The following is an 18,688-nucleotide window of genomic DNA, read 5'->3' on the forward strand; positions in this document are numbered from 1 at the left end:
GTGTGAGACCCTCATACCAAATGGAGAAAGTATATGTGAGACCCTCATACCAAATGGAGAAAATACATGTGAGACCTTCATTCCAAATGGAGAAAGTATGTGTCAGACAATCATACCAAATGGAGAAGGTATGTGCGATACCCTCATACCAAGTGGAGAAAGTACGTGTGAGACCCTCATACCAAATGGAAAAAGTACGAGTGCGACCCTCATACCAAGTAGAGAAAGTACGTCTGATACAATCATACCAAATGGAGAAAGTAGGTGCGATACCCTCATACCAAATTAAGAAAGTACTTGTGAGATCCTCTTACCAAATGGAGAAAGTATGTGCGAGACCCTCATACCAAGTGGAGAAAGTACGTGTGAGACAATCATATCAAATTTAGAAATATGCTATGGTCTGATGAGACAAAGAGTAAACTGTTTGGCCTCAACACCAGGGGGTAAAATTTGGAAAACCTAAAAAGGAAAAATTGAAGTGTTGCCGAAAGCAACCAATCAGATTCTAGCTATCATTTTCTGTAATGTCATAGATGCATGATAACTAGAATTGGTTACTGTGATCACCACTTCCAATTTTCCTTTTTAAAAGTTACAGCAAATCAACACCTAGGTTTTTATTTGACGCAAGAGTCACAATGCTCATATTTCCAAGGACACTATTGTTACAGTGAAGTACAATGCTATGGGAGTGCTTCTCTGCTCCAGAGACTGTAAAAGTTTTCATAATAGAGGGCAGAATGAATGGAGCAAGATTTAGACACATTTTAGAAGAAAACCTGTTTATTCTGTAAGAGTCCTAGGACTTGAGAGACGACTTATATTCCTGCAGGACAATGACCCAAAGTATGCAGCAAATTCACACTGGAGTGGAGATCAAACTATATTACATAGAAAAATGGGTGAAAATTGCATTTTTCAAACGTGCAAAGCTATTAGTGACTACCACCTGTTACTGCGGCTTCTGCCACGTTTTAAAACCAGGGAGCTTCAATGCCTATCCACTCAATTATTCTCTGTTTTGTACTTTTAATTAAATAAGAAAAGGCTTTTGAATAGTTTTTGTGCATAACATCACATTTTGTGCTGATTAGTGGTAGCATTTCCGAAATCAATACATTTTGATAACATGATGTAAGAAAAGAAAAGAAAATACCAAAGGGAGTGAATACTTTTAATAGATACTAAAAAGACATTAATTGTACTCTTCTTCCCTCTTCTTATTTTTAAGAAACTGCACCATGGCTGTTATATTTATCTGCATTTCTTGGCCCTATCCTACTAGTCAAACCTTGTAAAATTATATAAATAACATTTATTAAGGCAGACGTTATCTTTTCAGCCTGGGACCATGTTTACATTGGAAGTCCGTTTTGTGATCAGTGGTCGAGTTCTAAATGAATGGCTCTATGCATATCACATTCTTCTATACCTCTGACTTTCACTAAGTTCAAAACAATCTGAGTGATTTAGGGACAGTTTCAATTTAGCCAGGGTTTGCCTTTCACTCTCCTTCCTCCTACTCAGTAACAACTTGGTGCTTCCACTTAGCCCACTCTATACGCTACGCTGAGCTAGATATATGTGTTACTATTACCTATATATCAGTTGATGTTTCCTGGTGTCCACTCGCTCTTTCCAGGGTCCCCCCTCTCTATACTTTCCTCCCTATTTTTGCATTTTACTTTTATACATAACACCTCTTACAATGACATGCTAGCAATGTATTGTTCTCTTGTGTTATTTTTCTCTATTGCCGTGTTGCTGTAATCTTAGGGAACACTTCTTTCTCCTTTTTTTTGCATTTGTTGTCATTTCAAAATATAAAAGCTCTATAATTATATCTATCAAGTACCACCCAAACGGTAGGAGCCATTAGTAAACCTTTCAGTGCTATGGATTACCTTGATACTAGTATTTATTGAGACCTACTTTCATTTTCTACCATTGTTAGATTCATGTTTTCATCCGCAGGTTTAATATTGTTGACCTGAGATTGATGACAGGAACAAGTGAAGCTGATAATCTGTCAGGATTTCTCCCAAAATATGATCATAGCAAGTGGTTTTTGCTTCACTTTATTGAGCAGACCTATTGCAGCAAATTTAGCAAAGGATACAATATTTATAACAATTCTGCCTTTTATAACCAAGTCATCAGCTGGTAATTGTTAACTGTTACACCATTCAATAATCACTTATGTGTCACATATACATGACACAAAACTACATAAATTCCATGTACACATTGAGGAATTTTGCACTGGTACATTTGTAAACACACATACCATCTTGGTTACACTTGAAATAGAGCGAGGTCCCTTATTTGTCACCAATACTTTATTATAACTGGTAACTTGCACAGTTTATAACAGACCAGCAAAAATAATGTTTAAAATATTTACAACCTTGCAATTGCTACGTAACTGTACACAAGGCATAGTGATCATAACACAATCTAGTTTTCAGAATAATTGTGCACAAAAGAGACAATATTTAGTAGACATCATTACGTGAACAGAACGGTAAAATGACGTCACAAGTCCAGTGAAAATGAGCATTTTACAAAACAGATCAATTTACTGCAAACGACACCCTTTACATTAAGCATCTGGTTTACTTTCAGTAGTAGTTTAACTGGAATCTGAAGTACAGATTTCTTGGGTAACTATAAGTCTTTTGAGTGAGGCAACCTCAGCAGATAAATTTGCTATACCTCGCTTTAAATACAAGCTCTCTGGCTCAGGAGCTTTGTAGACATTGTCTGTCATTCCAACAATTCCAGCAGTTTTACAAATATTTGGGAGTCTATCAAGTTCCCTATGGTGCCACTGTCCTGATTTTATTGGCCAGTCTGGGATATTAGTCACTTGAACTGACAAAGGGGACAAAGATGAATGTACCAGGGTTTCGCTACTATGTTGTTCGGGTGAAAAGTGCCTTTTTGAGGACATGTCAATTGGCAAGGGCAGTTTTTGTGTGGCATCAAAGACATTTTCCAGTGCTTCCACTTTAACCTGCATAGCTTTTGTCTTAATTCGCAGTTTGTGGGGCAGTGCTGAGGAATTCACCTCTGGGACCTTTATGACTGTTGTATGACCATTTTTCAGGTCAGCAGGGGAATGGATAGGACCTTTAGGAACCTGTTGCTCATCCTCCACATCAGAAGTCTTTCCTACCACACCCTCATCGGCCTCTGATGTTCTCGGTGAGTTGCTGGAGGAACTATTAATTTGCAGCAGAGGGGGTGAATGTGAGTACGCAGAAAATGTACTTCCAATATAATTCCGATAGATTGATGTTGTGTAGGAAGGATTTTCTTCTCTAGGCTCCCGAGAAAAGCGCTCTATTTCCATGGGTTCCTGCTTTATCATTTGAAACTTACTTTCAGAAGTTCTGCAGTTGTTTTGGATGGAGCTTGGTTGGACATGTTCTCCAGATGATACCTCAGACACATCTGAAATAGAGCTCTGTGGGGAGTGCTTGATGACAGAAATACAGCTACTGCTTATGAGAGGAATGTCATGGTCTTCTGAGTAGGACCTTCCATTTGAATTGGCAGCTCCGTATTCCTGAAAATACATAGCTGTAGCTGCAGTAACTTTTTGTATTTCTTGAGCATATGATGTGGAACTTATTAAACCAAATTTAAGCTTTAGTGACAGCAGTTCTGTTTTCAGGGTTGCGTTTTCCTCTCCCAATGCAATTAGTTTATTTTCCAGAACCATGTCATTTAGCCTGCGTTTTTCTCGGGATCTTTTTGCAGCCTCATTGTTTTTCCTTCTTTTCTCCCAGTACATAGCATCTTTCTTTTCATCAGGAATAAATTCCCTTTTCCTGCGACATGATGTGGACTTGTTTTTCCCGACCATCCCCTCGTTGTACAACATATCATTACTGGAGTCCATTGATTCAGACATGTCAGGCATATTAGAATTAAGCACAAGTATGTTTTCCATGCTGCTTCTTGAATCAGCACATTCCTGCTCTTTTTTAATGGTAGGCATTTTCCTCAGCTGCATTAGCACCAACTGGATTTAGAAACAGTCCACAGTCGCTGAAGAGAACTATTTCACGCTGCTTCTCCTCAAACCGTGTCAACATTAATACATTAATTATAGGAAATTCCATCTGCTGTCAATATTTCTTGGCAAACCTTGGAGAAGTGAGTGTGTGACCATCTTCAGAATGTGCCTGGTATATCCCTTGTCACCTGCAAAATAGAAACAAAAATATTTTAATACTTAAATATGGAAGAAATACTAACGACCAGATTAATGCACTAGAAGTTCATTGAAGCAATACGTCGGGGCTTTGCAGTGTCTATCTATGACTTGTGCTAAAAGTCCCTCTTGCAAGGAAGAAGTTAAGATTCCACTTAGTTGCAGAAGTGTTGGTTTGCTAGTGCAACCACAATCACAAACACTTCCGCAATTTTACAGGCCAAATTGTAAAAGTCATGTTTGTGGTTCATATAGAACTCTGATCAAATGCAGCAATATTTTGTTGTAAATACAGATTTGTTTTAACAGAGCTTCAACATGCTACACTTCGCTGGCGACATTGCATGACTCTTGTCTGAGGCTGCAGAGAACACAAGGAACAAAGACTGAGCTGAATGATTAATTGGTACTTCATATTCAAAGAGAAGTGGAAAAAGTGAACTTGGGTGGAGAAAAAAAGCCCCTATGACTGATAAGACCATATATTTTGCAAAAAAACAACAATATCTAAATATATAAATCTTATTTTAACTCCTTTAAAATAGCAGCTGATCCTTTCAGCCTGACACTCCTATTGCTCAATTTTGCACATAGTAAAACAATAACGAGTGTAAGGGGATTTACAAGAAATATATTATGCTTCAATAAATGTTTTGCAGATTTTCCAACTCTCTTATTACTCCATGCTCAGGTACTTCGTATATGTCACAGTCCAGTGATCAATGTCTTAGCTAGACATGCATGGAGTGATGACCAGACGGAAGCCAGAAGAATTATGTGGACAGTCTTGGGTTTATTTCAGAACTTGCATTTGAACATATGGACTAAGCCAACAATCATCTCAATTAAGCAATTTAAGATTGTCAGCCTTTGTAGAAAGAAATATAATGGGAGCTATTATTCTGCCCTGTATATTTTATCATAGAAATTGTTACAATCAGAAAGCTACAGGCATATGTAAATTATTTTTAGCATGTGTAGTCCTATGAAGTTAAAATGTATAACTTTAATTTCATTAACATTATTTAATTTACACCTTTAGCATCATGTTAGTGATTATTTAACTGCAATGCTTTTTACATAGAAAATACAGGCTTTGAAGAAATATGGCAGTATGTCCATCCACACAAAAATAACATAAACTGAAATAACCTACAATGGGACACAACAAATAACCCATGCTAGCTGAATTTGAACTACAATTAAAAATGTCTATTCATCAGAGCCGTAACTTAAAGTTTTAACTGCGCACCCCTTCAAAGTTGTGCCCTGAGCGGTCGCCCCTATCGTCCATCCCTAGTTACGGCCCTGCTACTTATAGCCAATATACTGAGATCATAGTTCATCACCGGCTGGGGAGCCGCAGCTTGCTTAGCCCACCATAAAGGAAAGAAGGGTATATCTTTGTTTAGGCGTTAATCAGAAATCTGCTAGGTGCTTAAAACAGGTGATCACGTGATATCCGTGCACGGGCAATTCATACTTAGCCAGTCCGTGAAATGGATGACTTTCTGACTGTGACTCTATGCTTGGCAGAAAAATGATGCTTCTGTGTTTGTGGCTTACTCACCATGGTTTGTTAGGTTTTCAGTGAATCAAAAATAGTAAAAGAACAACTGTTCACATAAATATATCTCGCCAGCTAAACTCACTGAGTATGCTGCCAAAGTACACACAGGCAGCCAACAAGGTTAGCTTTTCACTCATTTTCAATGGCTCATTAATCTAATTTTATCTTTCTCTTTGTAATAAAAACACTTGAAGAAAAGCTTTACAAAAAAACCCATTAAGGATTGGTCGTGTACAAATAAACAAGTGGCATTAAAGGAGATCCATATAAGAAGTGTTATAAATATTACTTGTATTTGAAATAAACGGTAATGCTAGCAGAACACAATTTTTGTAGACTAGTTCTGATCCATATATTATATTCTGTGTACTGCTCAGACGGAAATGAATATCTTAATATTTTGCGGTCTTGGAAGCCATTCTAAAAGCTAACTATTACTAAGAGTAATCAGTTGTTAAAAATGTATAAATCATGTTTTATCTGGCACAACTCCTCTCTTTGTCTGTTTCTGATATGGTATAAGCGAGATTTTAAAATGGTTCAAGACTCAATGGACTGCCAATCTTTGGTTTACAAAATGTCTTTTCTTTATCAGGTGTGGTAGATACCGGATGCCTCGAGAGAAACTGCCACCAGTGCAAAAATGGCCACTCCCATGAGACGGGGCACAGAAATAAATCCATTTTTATACAAGTTTATTACATAAGGCACAATGTAAAAAGGTAATTTTTAATGCTAACCTGGACCTCATGTATTAACAGTGTGCCAATATTAAAAAGCACTGGGACTAAAAATTAACACAAAATATGCACTGTTAATAGAGATATAAAAACGATTGGTGTTTATGCATTATATGGGGACATTCTTTGGTATCACATTATCATGTTAGTAGAGCAGTACATTGCTACCAGGCAGGCCCAGCGAGAGTAAGAGGTCTCCTATAGTAGCCTGTACTAATTTAATAATTTTGGGATTAACAGTCACTGTTACACCTAGTTTACACTGACAGTAGTAGTGACAGACAAAAAAACATTTGTGATCCATAGTATGCTACCAAAGAAAGTTCTATGTGCCCCCCCCCCCATCCCCATAAACAATCAAATTCACTTTGGTAGTGCAAAAAAGAATCCCTATGACCTCAAAGCATCACAAATGCATAAAAAATGATGTATAAATGTGTTTGGTTACTAAGGGTTAATAGAGATGTTCTACTAACAGATATATGAATAAATTAACTTATCAGATGGTTCTTTAAACATATTTGCCCTGTAACACTCTGGCTGTAAATAGCCATTGACTGCATGTCAGGTGCCACCATGTCACTTCTGATACCCACAACATGCCCTGTGACGAATGAGTTTAGAATGTGGCATGATGCCTCATTTATATTTTAAGCTTTGTTTTACACCCAAACAACTTGCTCATAGTGTGTCACATGTATTTCCATTCATGGAAACAATTGTGACCTAATTTTATGATTTGATTGTGTTCTTAGCTTTTTATGTAACACTTTCTAGACAATATTACCATTATTTGTTTTAGTCTTGAGATGAGAGAAAACCGACTGTAAAATATAATTTTTAAATCTTTGTAATCTCATTTAACTTTTCAATTGACCTAATTAGAATAATACACAAATGTATAGGATATAATGTTTTGTCACAACAAATTTCACTTTATAGCATGTGGGCTTGGAAATAACTGCACCCCACAATAATTGTCACTGTTTCTGGACAACAGCATAATAAACAGATAAGCACTAAATATACTGTTTACTTAAATACAATGCAATGTTCATTTAGTGTCAGTTTTGCACAACACGGTACAGATGTTTCTGACAAGTGCTACTTTACCACTACAGTTACAATGATGACAGTTATAAGATTGTAGTTCTAAAATGCATTATAAGAAGTTTTTTCTATATATACAGCTTAGATACCATTTGTGCTAATCCTTCTGTCATATATATGTGCTTCACTGATAGTCACCCGAGTGATTATTACAAAATAAAATACACATGAGCTCCAGCAATGAAATTATCATTATTGTGCTAAAATAAAACCTACCTGGATTTAACATGTAAATAAATGATTATCATTTACTGCAGTGATTCCTCATAAAACAGATCTAAATCCTTCTTCACATGTCAGTGCTGCTTGTTCTTTTATTTAGTTTGTGGTAATGACAGTAAGAGCAGTTCAAACAGTATAAAAGCATTTCTTTCAACAGTACTTTCATTATGTTTTACAACAAAGGCTCTAAATTACCAAGCGGATAAAGTAATATGCATACACATACAGAAACTGGGGCCGCTCGGATATTTTACTGCAAACCTAAGCTGGATTTCAAAATATTTGGCCAGCTTTTGAACACTAAAATGCAATTCTGAAGCAGGCCTAAAGGACAGAGTAATTTTATTTCTAAATGATACAGGTTGTGCGGGCTGCAGCAATCACAGTTCATCTTTATAGTCATGTACCAAAGACAAGCACGTCTGTAAGTATAGCACAGATTTTATTTTCAGCCTTCAATTCTCAACTCTGTTTTTCCAAGACACTGGTACTACAGTAACATGGAAATAGGGCTGGGTCTTCTCATGTCCACTTACTAGATTGACATGACTTGTGTTACTCACTTAGGAGCTAATATTAGGGTGAACACAAACTGCGTTTCTGGCGTATAATAATCCGAGTATTTGTACACACCATTTTAGTAACTAGCGATTTGTGTGCTTGCTCAGAAGTAATAAAGTGTATTATACGCCAGAAATGCAATTTCAACTTAACATAAGCCCCTAGGTGTTACAATCTGAAATTCAGGACAGCAAGACATAAGATTGCTTTTAGGTGTTAATGATTTAACACTCAACATGATCTAACATTTCTAGATTACACACTGTCCATAGTGCTAAATATTTACTGTACACATACGTTTTAATCATTTATATGCCTATTTACTGGAAGGCCCTCCATATTGTCAGTGTTATGTAGGAATTTCAGCAATTTAAAATAAAAAGGAATGGAAACTGAAGTAAGCAGAAGGTATTTTAAAAGACAGTCCTCTTATTTTTTTTGATGGATGGACAGACGGATAAATATAATATATAAATATAATTGTTTTAAATTATCCACTTTAACTAATACACTTTCAGATGTATTTGTGTTTATGCCAGTTACATTATGTTTGCGTGGGTTTCCTCCGGGTGCTCCGGTTTCCTCCCACACTCCAAAAACATACCAGTAGGTTAATTGGCTGCTATCAAAATTGACCCTAGTCTCTCCCTCTCTGTCTGTCTGTGTCTATGTGTGAGTGTGTGTCTATATTAGGGCATTTAGACTGTAAGCTCCAATGGGGCAGCGACTGATGTGAGTGAGTTCTTTGTACAGCGCTGCGGAATTAGTGGCGCTATATAAATAAATGATGATTATTATTATTATTATTATTACTATTATATATTATTATTTTAACTCTTGTTTTTCTATTTCTATTGTAGGTGACATCAAACAAAACATTGTTAGTACACAACTTAGTCAAGACACATTTGCCAAAAGACACATTTGCCAGAATATGTTGTGAGTGGCAAATATTTAAACCTTTACATTAGAATCATATACAGCTTGTTACACAACATACAATGTAAACATCAAATCTGTACATTGTCATTTAGTATAGTGAAATATGAACTTATATTACCCTAATTTAATAGCATCTGCTGTGTTCATTCTATGTAACTAGCATCTCCACTTTTCTTACTTCCAAGAAAAGACCCCATAAGTTTCAATTCATAGCCCCTATATGTAGTGCAATAAGTGTTTTTTTTCTAACATACAGATACAATTCATTTGTGATAATATTTTGGAAGATATCAGTTCTAGTCAATAATACTGTGGAACACAGTTAAAATGTGAAAAGTTTTAACTTGTCCATCCTAACTATACAAGTTTAAATAAAGTTTTCATTTCATTAAGAATTAAAGTCTTGTGTGTTACTGAAATCAAACAATGATGACATTTGAAATCATTTCCACAAGCCGGAGTGTAATTTCATGTAAGTCATTGAGTACACAAATAACCTCAAACTTCTCAGATGGCTTTAATGGTGTATAACTAGTGCAGTGTAGTATCCTAATAAAACATATTTGCATCTTCTAAGCCTTTTGCAGATTTACAAACCGAAAGGTGCTACTTTCCCCGTTTTACGAGCAAAGCAACAAATAAAATGAACTAAAATACAGGGTTAAAGTACTCCTGGAAATACCCTCATTTGACATTTGAGGTCCAAGCATAGACTACTCAGGACTAAAATTCTGGTTTAAAAATGTGAAATTACCATAGAAAATGCACCACATCAAAGTATTTGTTTTACTAAGCACTGTGACACACAGGATTTCACTCTGCAGTATGACATACAGTTATATGGATATATTTTACTCATGTGATATTCTTCAGAATGCAGACGATTTTTGAAAAGCAATATTTACCCCAAAATTTTTTTACATGCTTAATTACATTCATCACTGGTGAGAAAGGGTAATGTTACTAGGTAGTATACAGTGATCATTTCCCTGAATTAATGTCATCTGAAATGTAGCAACAGCTGAAACTCAAATCTTGCACGATTAGGGAAGTTTACCAGGTCCATTACTGAATGAGCGTTTGCTGAACACTACATCTCTTCAACTTGTCCCTGGAGCATTACTGTCCTTATCTGAGTTTAATTCATATCACTGCATCTAATGAGGTCATAAGTGCTAATTTACATGGCAGATAGTACCATGCATGATAAGTTTAACACAGAGTTACATTAAATATGCCTGCTCAATTAATCATTGATGAGACTCTTGTTGACTAACCCATAAGATCTACTAGCAAGTGTCATTTACGTTCACACATATGCGCTGGAAGAAGGGATAACAGTGTATAAAAACTAACGTGTTTTTTTTCATGAGTTTCAAAGTGTTTTCCATATATACGTCAAGCATTGTGCTTTTACCAATACAATCTATTTTACCAGTAGCGCACGTTAATGCTTGAGAAATAGGGACTGCTATGCTATAACATTTTAGAATGCAAGTACAATTGATTCTGGTTTGTCCTATTTGCAATGCACTTTTCATGTTTTTTTTAATGCCTACATTAAAAGCAGACAGGTGTCTCACCTCGCCCACCCCCATTCTCAGTACCCCACCCCTCCCCCCTCTCCCACTAAGCACCTTTCTCATCCCCACGATCTCTTATAAAAAATAAAACCCTGTGACTGTTCAGCACACCACACATCTACCCTATGCTTCAGATGCTGTTTGTTTTATTGTTTTTATATTTGAAATACATACCACTTGGAGTATGTGTACTCTTTTTCAATGGATATTCGTTTTCTCTATATGTTGCAATGTATCTATGTTATGGTTTGAAAATAAAGAGTTTAGAAAAGTAGATAGGTGTGAAATGAATGCCACTTGGTAGGTAGCACTGTAGCAGACTCTTTGGGGTGTGTTTTATGATATATGTGTATGATCATGGGATGTTCAGGTTATACTGTATAACTCCATGCAAGCAGTCCCATATTTTTCCCTTGAAAATATTTATTCCTACAAATGTACGCTTTTTTTCAATACTGAATAACTGCACAGTACCACTTCTCTTTCCCTGCATGCAATTCTTATGATTTGACCTTCTTCTCTGTAACAAGAGACTTGGCATAATGGTCATTTCCACTGGATGGTGTAACAAATTAGGATTTGTGAGTGATACGTTTATACGCGCCTGTTAAACAAAAAAGGTGTGATTGTAAATTAATTCTAATTCTGCGTGTGCAATATCACATTGGAACATGCAAAACTACATTGTGTGTGCCAACAATGAATAACCATAATGCTCTATCATGGTGTATATTATTGTACTGAACAATTACATTTATTACAATAATTATTGTAATAAACTGAGACACATCTTTTGTAACTCTGGTCTTTGTGGCACAGATTTTATCATCAACATTTATTTATATAGCACCAGCAATTGGAAACAAACACAGTAATAGAATAATACTGAATAATACTGACAGACAAGGTAAGAGGGCCCTGTTTGCAAGCTTACAATCTATGGGATGCATAAATATGCAATGTAAGTATATTCAAGTTTTAGGAAAGCAAAGTGGTAAAAAGAAGGAATGGAATATATATTAATAAGGAAAAAAGAAGCATCACTTTTCATATTTTCTATCAAATGAAATTAAATAGTTAATGAGTAAGGGCAGAATGCAAATAATACTTTAATAAAAATGTACAGTACATTTTACATGACAGACATAGGTTAGGTGTTGCATTGCTGCCCTGTAGCGCTAAGACTTGGATTCGAATCTCACCAGGGAGTAGAGTTTGCATGTTCTCTCTGGGTGCTAATGGGTTTCCTCTGGTTACAGTCCAAATACATACTGACTTCTAACTAAATTGGCTGTAGTGTGTTTATGTGTGTGTGGCAGTTTAGACTGCAAGCTCTACTGGAGCAGTGACTGATGTGAATGCATAACCATTCTCTGTACAGAGCTGTGTGATATGTTGGCATTATATGAATAAAGACTATTAATAATTGATTTGTTCACATTGATAGTGTTCATTATCTGTGGGGTATTAATATAATATTAAAATATATAATGGAATACTTTAGGTCCTGAGAATTGGTATATAAATGTCATGCTATGTCAAGTAATCTTAGCTGATTACCTAAGGAATGGTTCTATTTTTATGGATGCTACAGTTGAAGTATTGGATCTGCATAAACAGCTCCACACATAAAGGAGTAGATCTGGTCACAACACAAATTCCACAGTTGCCTATTTAATTGCAAGATCTATAAACAAGGTATTGGTTTCACAGGTGACGCTTATAAGTAATAGGTCTTTATTCTGAAATACTGTGTTGCTGTGAGTAAATATAATTAACGCCTACTCTGGAGATACTTTGGCCAGGATTCCCTACAGGTGTGCAAAATAATTTTTGAATAACAACAAGTAAGCGGGTAGGTGTATCCCTGTTAAAATGTAGTCATTTTTCTCTTCACCTTAGTGTTACCCAGGCACAAAGCATTATTGAAGTTGATGGAACTTCAGTGAAGCCTGGCAGGAAGCAAGTTTTGGCAGGTTCAACAGTCATAGAATGACAACAGAATTCCCTCACAGTTCTTAAATTCAAACCAGTTCTGCCAGTGGAGAAGGAAATCCCGCGTTCCCTTTACAATGATTTCTTTATTAAGTTAATCAGCAATTAAAAATGAAAGTATTCAAAACTTTTCTTGACCATATGTCTTGGGCTTAACCTGAAAGTGTATAAGTGAACCAAGGGCGTGGCTTCAGGGCCCTGAGGTAATGGGGAGGGCAGAAATACAGGAACAGCCCCTCCCCCTTTAAGGCACTGGCTCTCCCCAAGACCCCTTGTGAGGGGTGCATGCTCATTGAGTGCCAGATTGTGCATGCTCAGATGAGGCCTCCACTCTGCTTTTTTGAGGACAGAGCAGGAAGCCATGGAAATGAGAGCGGAGATGCCGCGTCCCTTCCCTAACTTTGATAGGGGGCTTAGCAATTCAATGTTCAGCCCCTGGAGTCAACAGTATATTCCATGTCATCTGAGAATATTTACAAGATTAATTTCCTAGACGTAGCATGCTGCTAAATCAATGCAATCCAAACTTGTTGTGTGGAGTTGCAGTAGGGCAAATCTGTTATATTAGCGCTACCCAATACACTACTACCACTGAGTCATGATTACCAGACCAGAGTTTAAACAGCTGCGTGGGGATCCGAAAAATAATAACAATGACCTTTAACTATGTTTATAGGCCACAGATGAAAAATATTGTTTCATATATTTATATTTCAAATATTTTTCTACTTTTTAATTCTATCATAACTTATTAATGTTTGCATATGTTTTAAACTTGGAAAATGTTATTTATGGGGGTAGCAAACACTTTCCTTCTTCTGTGGATTGCAATGTTAATGAACGACTACACACAAACACTGGGAATACGTGACTGGTAAAGCATCCCTCCCTCCTCCAGGGCTGCCTTGCCCGCTCTATGCAAACAAACAGTGTTATCCTGTCTCCAAGATCATATTTCAAAACTGATTAGCACAGGGTGATCCTGAGCAGTAACCAACAGACTGGAATGGAAAATGGATGCTTGCAAGCAAGTTACACAGCCTGCTATGTCAGGACTAGTTATAAAGCACTCCAAAGTAGACTAGAGCTATCCAGCAGACCACATTAATGTATTAGCTGCCTAGACTTTATATAGCATACAAATGAAAGGCTTCACATTGAGGTTTCATTTTACTGCAGACAGATCAAATATGCAGCTTGTCCCGCTTATCCCTATGCTGACATTTGCTGCCTCTTTAATTTACGGACAGTAGATACATTTTCATGATCATTCTTTCAATGGAAATCACATTTAAGGTGTTTACATAACATTCATAGCTCCATGTGTAAATTTGTGTGATATACTTAGAAAGTATGAATATATAAGACAAAATATTAATTATAGTATAGTTTGTATGTATGAAGGATTCAGAGTTTTATCCAGTTACGTCAGCATCAAACATCAGAGTATTGCTAACCTACATAAAGTTAAAATGTTATAAAAATAAACTTTTTGGGAAAAAAAAATTAACCAGACTAATAAAGTACATATTGCAGCATAATACGTATCAGTATTAGGGAACAGCTCTGAAATCTATTTTTCCCCAGGCAATAACAACTATATACACTATATCAGCAATATTGCTTGGAAATAAAACATCGCTACACTTGGAAAAAATGTCAGCTTCCACCTTTAAAAATACAAACCTTGCATCAAACATTGAGTAGATCACGTAATTACTGCCATTTTTTTTTTAATTATTACAAACTATACAGAACATGTAAGAGATATTTGTGCTGATAAATTTAACAATGAAAATGAGCGACAACTTAAAATACCAATGAGGTGAATAAGGTATAAGATTTACCCACAAATACATTAACTTCTAAAAAAGAAGAAGCAATAATTGCTCCAACAAGAGCATAAAGGACAGGCTGATTCCTAAGGACAACTGGTTGATCTTGATTCCAGCACTGACATGTGATAGGTGACACTCTCATGAAATAATTATTATGCAACAAAATAATAGCTCTGGGAATATGGACAATGTGTTGCGAGTCTCATGAGGGTCTAAATCTAACTGGTAGCTGTTTTTCTAAATCAATTATCTTTAAATGGTACAAAAAAACCCTATAATCATTTGGGGCAAGAAATATCCCTTCCAGAGCTTGCATGTAGAGCTGACAAACAATAAATTATGTTATGCAGGGCTGTCACACAAAAAAGAACCTTTTATTAGGGTGTATAATTGTTAGCTGTGTGAGAATGTACAGGAAATATAAATAAAAAAAGTGTAATGTATACTCTGTTTATTCATAGAGGCAGAAGGTAATGTCAACGTTGGGTTCACTCTCTGCTTCATCATAGGTTGACAAAAGGTCAATTTGATAGTGAATACCATTGTTTTGGTGTAGATTTATGTGTGATGTCATAACAATTGCCTGTCATAATACCTGTCTTCCTGTAAACACTGGTAATATACCCATATTTAATATATACAAAATTAGTAAACACATATACAAATATAAAACTATATCAATGCCCTTTTCATGCAATAAAATAGCAGTTGTTTCAATGGAGTAGTGTGAATAAGCCCTAACTGTATGAATAAGTCTGTGACCTGTTGCCATACGCACCTCAAACAATACAGAATATCAGACAAATCATCTAGTAAAAACTACCAGTGTCCGAATAATAAACAAGCAGGTATGCTGAAGTAAAAATATGCACCTATAACTAGGCAACCTGAGACTCTCCAGTTGTTGCCTTTCTGGAAAGCAACATATCTATCTATCTATAGATAGATATAGAAGAAATATGTGTACATAACAGAAGACAGCCTGCAGAAGAGCAAATTCACACTCCAATCGGAACTGCCTTATGTTTTCTTTCTTATATGTCTAATACAAGTTCAAGGCAATTAGTCCTACGCCCAAAAAATCAGCTAAGCCCCTAACCGAAACATATAGCAGGGATCCGGCCGTATGAGTCCCTGCAGGAGAACAAAGGAATGCAGAGCCCGGCCGCCTCCCATTCACGTGCTCAGCCCTCAATCACAACAAGCAGCCGCCACATACACAGCGCTGCTCTCATTGTCATGTATTGCTTTATTTATTCCCCAGCAAGGGCATTGTCTGCGCTAATGTTACATGCATGTCACATTCACAGCGCGTCAGGCGAATGCATAAGTACACGGAGCTCAGCAATAACATGATGGGACCAACATTTATTTTACTGATACACAACATTCAGTCCATGCAAATTGTGCTATTAGAAGGTACTTAGTTAAGGAAAGTGTAGTAATGTGAGGATAATGAGAGGGATCTAGTCGCACGTATCTAGAACAATAGTATGGCTGGAATACAATAACTAGCAGCCTGGGCATACGACTTGTTAGGTTTGGCAATGGTTTTATTACACACATAATACCCTAAATAAGCCTAATCACACTGTCATTGACTGAGGAAGCACGGGGACAGCACACACACCAATCCACAGGCAGATTTGTAACACTAAGCCAAATATAGACCCATTTTATTTTTACACAGCATGGCAGTCCTTCAGGAACATGATCTCACCAGTCATTGTCTACTTTCCACTCAGAGTATTATCCACAAATGTTACAAAAAAAAACCCCCACATGGATGAGTTTGTTCCCCTGTCTTTTATTTTGCGCTGAGATTGTCCTAGTTTCTTTTGTAGCCAGCTTATAAAAACGCATAATCAGCTCTCCTTTCACACAGAGCCAGGGCTGCCAGCTAATGCTGAGGTTACATAATACAACATTTCCAGGAACTCGTGTGTGCGATGAGCTTGTTACCAGTGACACCCAGCCGATTGTAGGAGAGGGACCTCCTGTGTCTCATCACTGATACTAGACAGACACATGGATGGATAGATAGATAGATAGATAGATAGATAGATAAATAGATACATAGCTGGATGACAGATTGATAGCTAGAAAGATATATGACAGATAGAGATCGATCTATCAACCTTTCTAAACAGGCAGATCGATAAATAGACAGATCGATCTATCATCTACCTTTCATTTTTTAACACTGTATCTACATTTATATAATCACAAAGGTAACTACACTGTAAGCAAAAGACATAAATCTGCGTTACTTTCATGTGGTTGTTTTTTTAGTCTCACAGTAAACAATTCTGACAAGTTAATTAAATAAGGATACGTCAGTTATAATATTTATAAATGAGGATTGCATTGTAGATGCAATCTGAACACGATATTTATACAACCCTTTAATGTGGAGGATTATTACACCCTGCTAGGCGGATATGGATTTAATTAACTGATAGATCCCCTGCACCAAATGAGACAATCGATACGTAGAACAACAGCCCGGAGCCCCCGCCGCCTCCCAGCGCTGTACACATAGCATGGGTTATGTAATGTACGAGAGAACAAGTCACACAAACCCTCCCCCGGCTTCCAGACAACAAAAGAACTAAATATTACACACATCTCATATATCTTGTAACGATCCACCTATGGTCCATACATACATATATATATATATATATATATATATATATATATATATATATATATATATATATAAACACGTGTGATAAATCACAGTTTACTTCTATGTTTACATTTATATGCTCAGCATCCTTAATAACAACTTAAGGTTACATTATGAAGCGGTGAATGCTTGTTACAAACAGGTCTGATGGGTGCCAGATCAGATAGCCGCCTCGTCACTCACTGTCACATTCATTCCCATTCAAGTAAAGCAGACATATTTACGCAACAATAGAATGTAGCAAAGCGAGCAAAAGTCCCTTTCTGGAGTATACGTGCATTCCAGCCATCACTGCTCCCTGGTCCAACCTGAATCACCACCAATCTCACACACACCATACAATGCTGATACATAGACACCACACATGTCAGCTGAGGTATGGAATCATGCATGTTAGCATGGCAGCCACAATATTACCTTAGTGGGTCAGCATTAAACCAAAAGGTATCCTTGAGGACATTTCACTATCCAGATTGTAAGTGCTGAAGTTGATGAGATCGGATGTAGTAATAACAAATTGTAAAAGAAAGGAAAGAGAAGGTTGAGTTGGGGAAGCAGCGCCTCCTATGCAGTGTGTAAGAGCCACTGTCCCGCTCCAGACTGCAGCCTGCTGCTGCTGCTGTGGAGATCTGTGTTAGTAGGTCAATACTCCTCAGTGTTACTCTCTGTGCACTTCCAGGCTTGCTCTGACTGAAGCAGGAGCTTCCCCTAGCCAATCAGGTCGCCGGCGTTGTGAGCCGGCGACCAATGAGCGGGAGGTGTTGGAGACAGAAGGCGGGACGTGGAGCTAGAATTAAGAACTCTGCTTGCGAACACTGTGTTACTGTAGAACGTGTAGCTTTGTCCTGTGTGTTGCATAACCAGAGCCGGGGGGAGAAGGAGGAGGGGGGGCATTTACGTAACTGGCCGACAGAAATACGGCTTAACCCCTTCCACGCGGTACCAGACCTCGGAATGATTAGACACGGCGCAATTAGTCAGTTACTCAGTCACAGCGAGGGTGGCACTGACACAATCTGGAATCGTTTCCATTTCTGTAATGAATCAGGCAGCCGGCCGAGCGCGGGTGGTGTACTGTGGTAGATAGAATGATGTCTGGCTTTGTTTACTAGGAGTAACAAATGAATGAAAATATAGTAGTGTGGGACGCGAGTGTAACGCAACACGCGTGGAAAACATTCGTTTGCACAGACAGTTTTGTGGACTGATT

The 18,688-nt window shown here is 37.1% G+C and overlaps 1 protein-coding gene across 1 annotated transcript; it reads right to left on the bottom strand.

Annotated features, from left to right (window-relative positions):
- Window positions 1-2,065: 2,065 nt before the first annotated feature.
- On the bottom strand, window positions 2,066-18,164 carry NFIL3 (nuclear factor, interleukin 3 regulated). Its single transcript, XM_075211143.1, has 2 exons — window positions 17,896-18,164; window positions 2,066-4,215 (listed from the first exon to the last, which is right to left on the bottom strand). The coding sequence occupies exon 2, from the start codon at window positions 4,022-4,024 to the stop codon at window positions 2,636-2,638; it is 1,389 nt and encodes a 462-aa protein (XP_075067244.1). The 5' UTR covers window positions 4,025-4,215; window positions 17,896-18,164; the 3' UTR covers window positions 2,066-2,635.
- Window positions 18,165-18,688: the final 524 nt, after the last annotated feature.

The sequence above is a fragment of the Mixophyes fleayi genome, chromosome 1, assembly GCF_038048845.1.
Source record: "Mixophyes fleayi isolate aMixFle1 chromosome 1, aMixFle1.hap1, whole genome shotgun sequence".
Taxonomy (NCBI): domain Eukaryota; kingdom Metazoa; phylum Chordata; class Amphibia; order Anura; family Limnodynastidae; genus Mixophyes; species Mixophyes fleayi.

Bases quoted from the DNA above. Each gene is read 5' to 3' on its own strand.
- NFIL3 (XM_075211143.1), bottom strand. From the start codon at position 4,024: ATGCAGCTGAGGAAAATGCCTACCATTAAAAAAGAGCAGGAATGTGCT.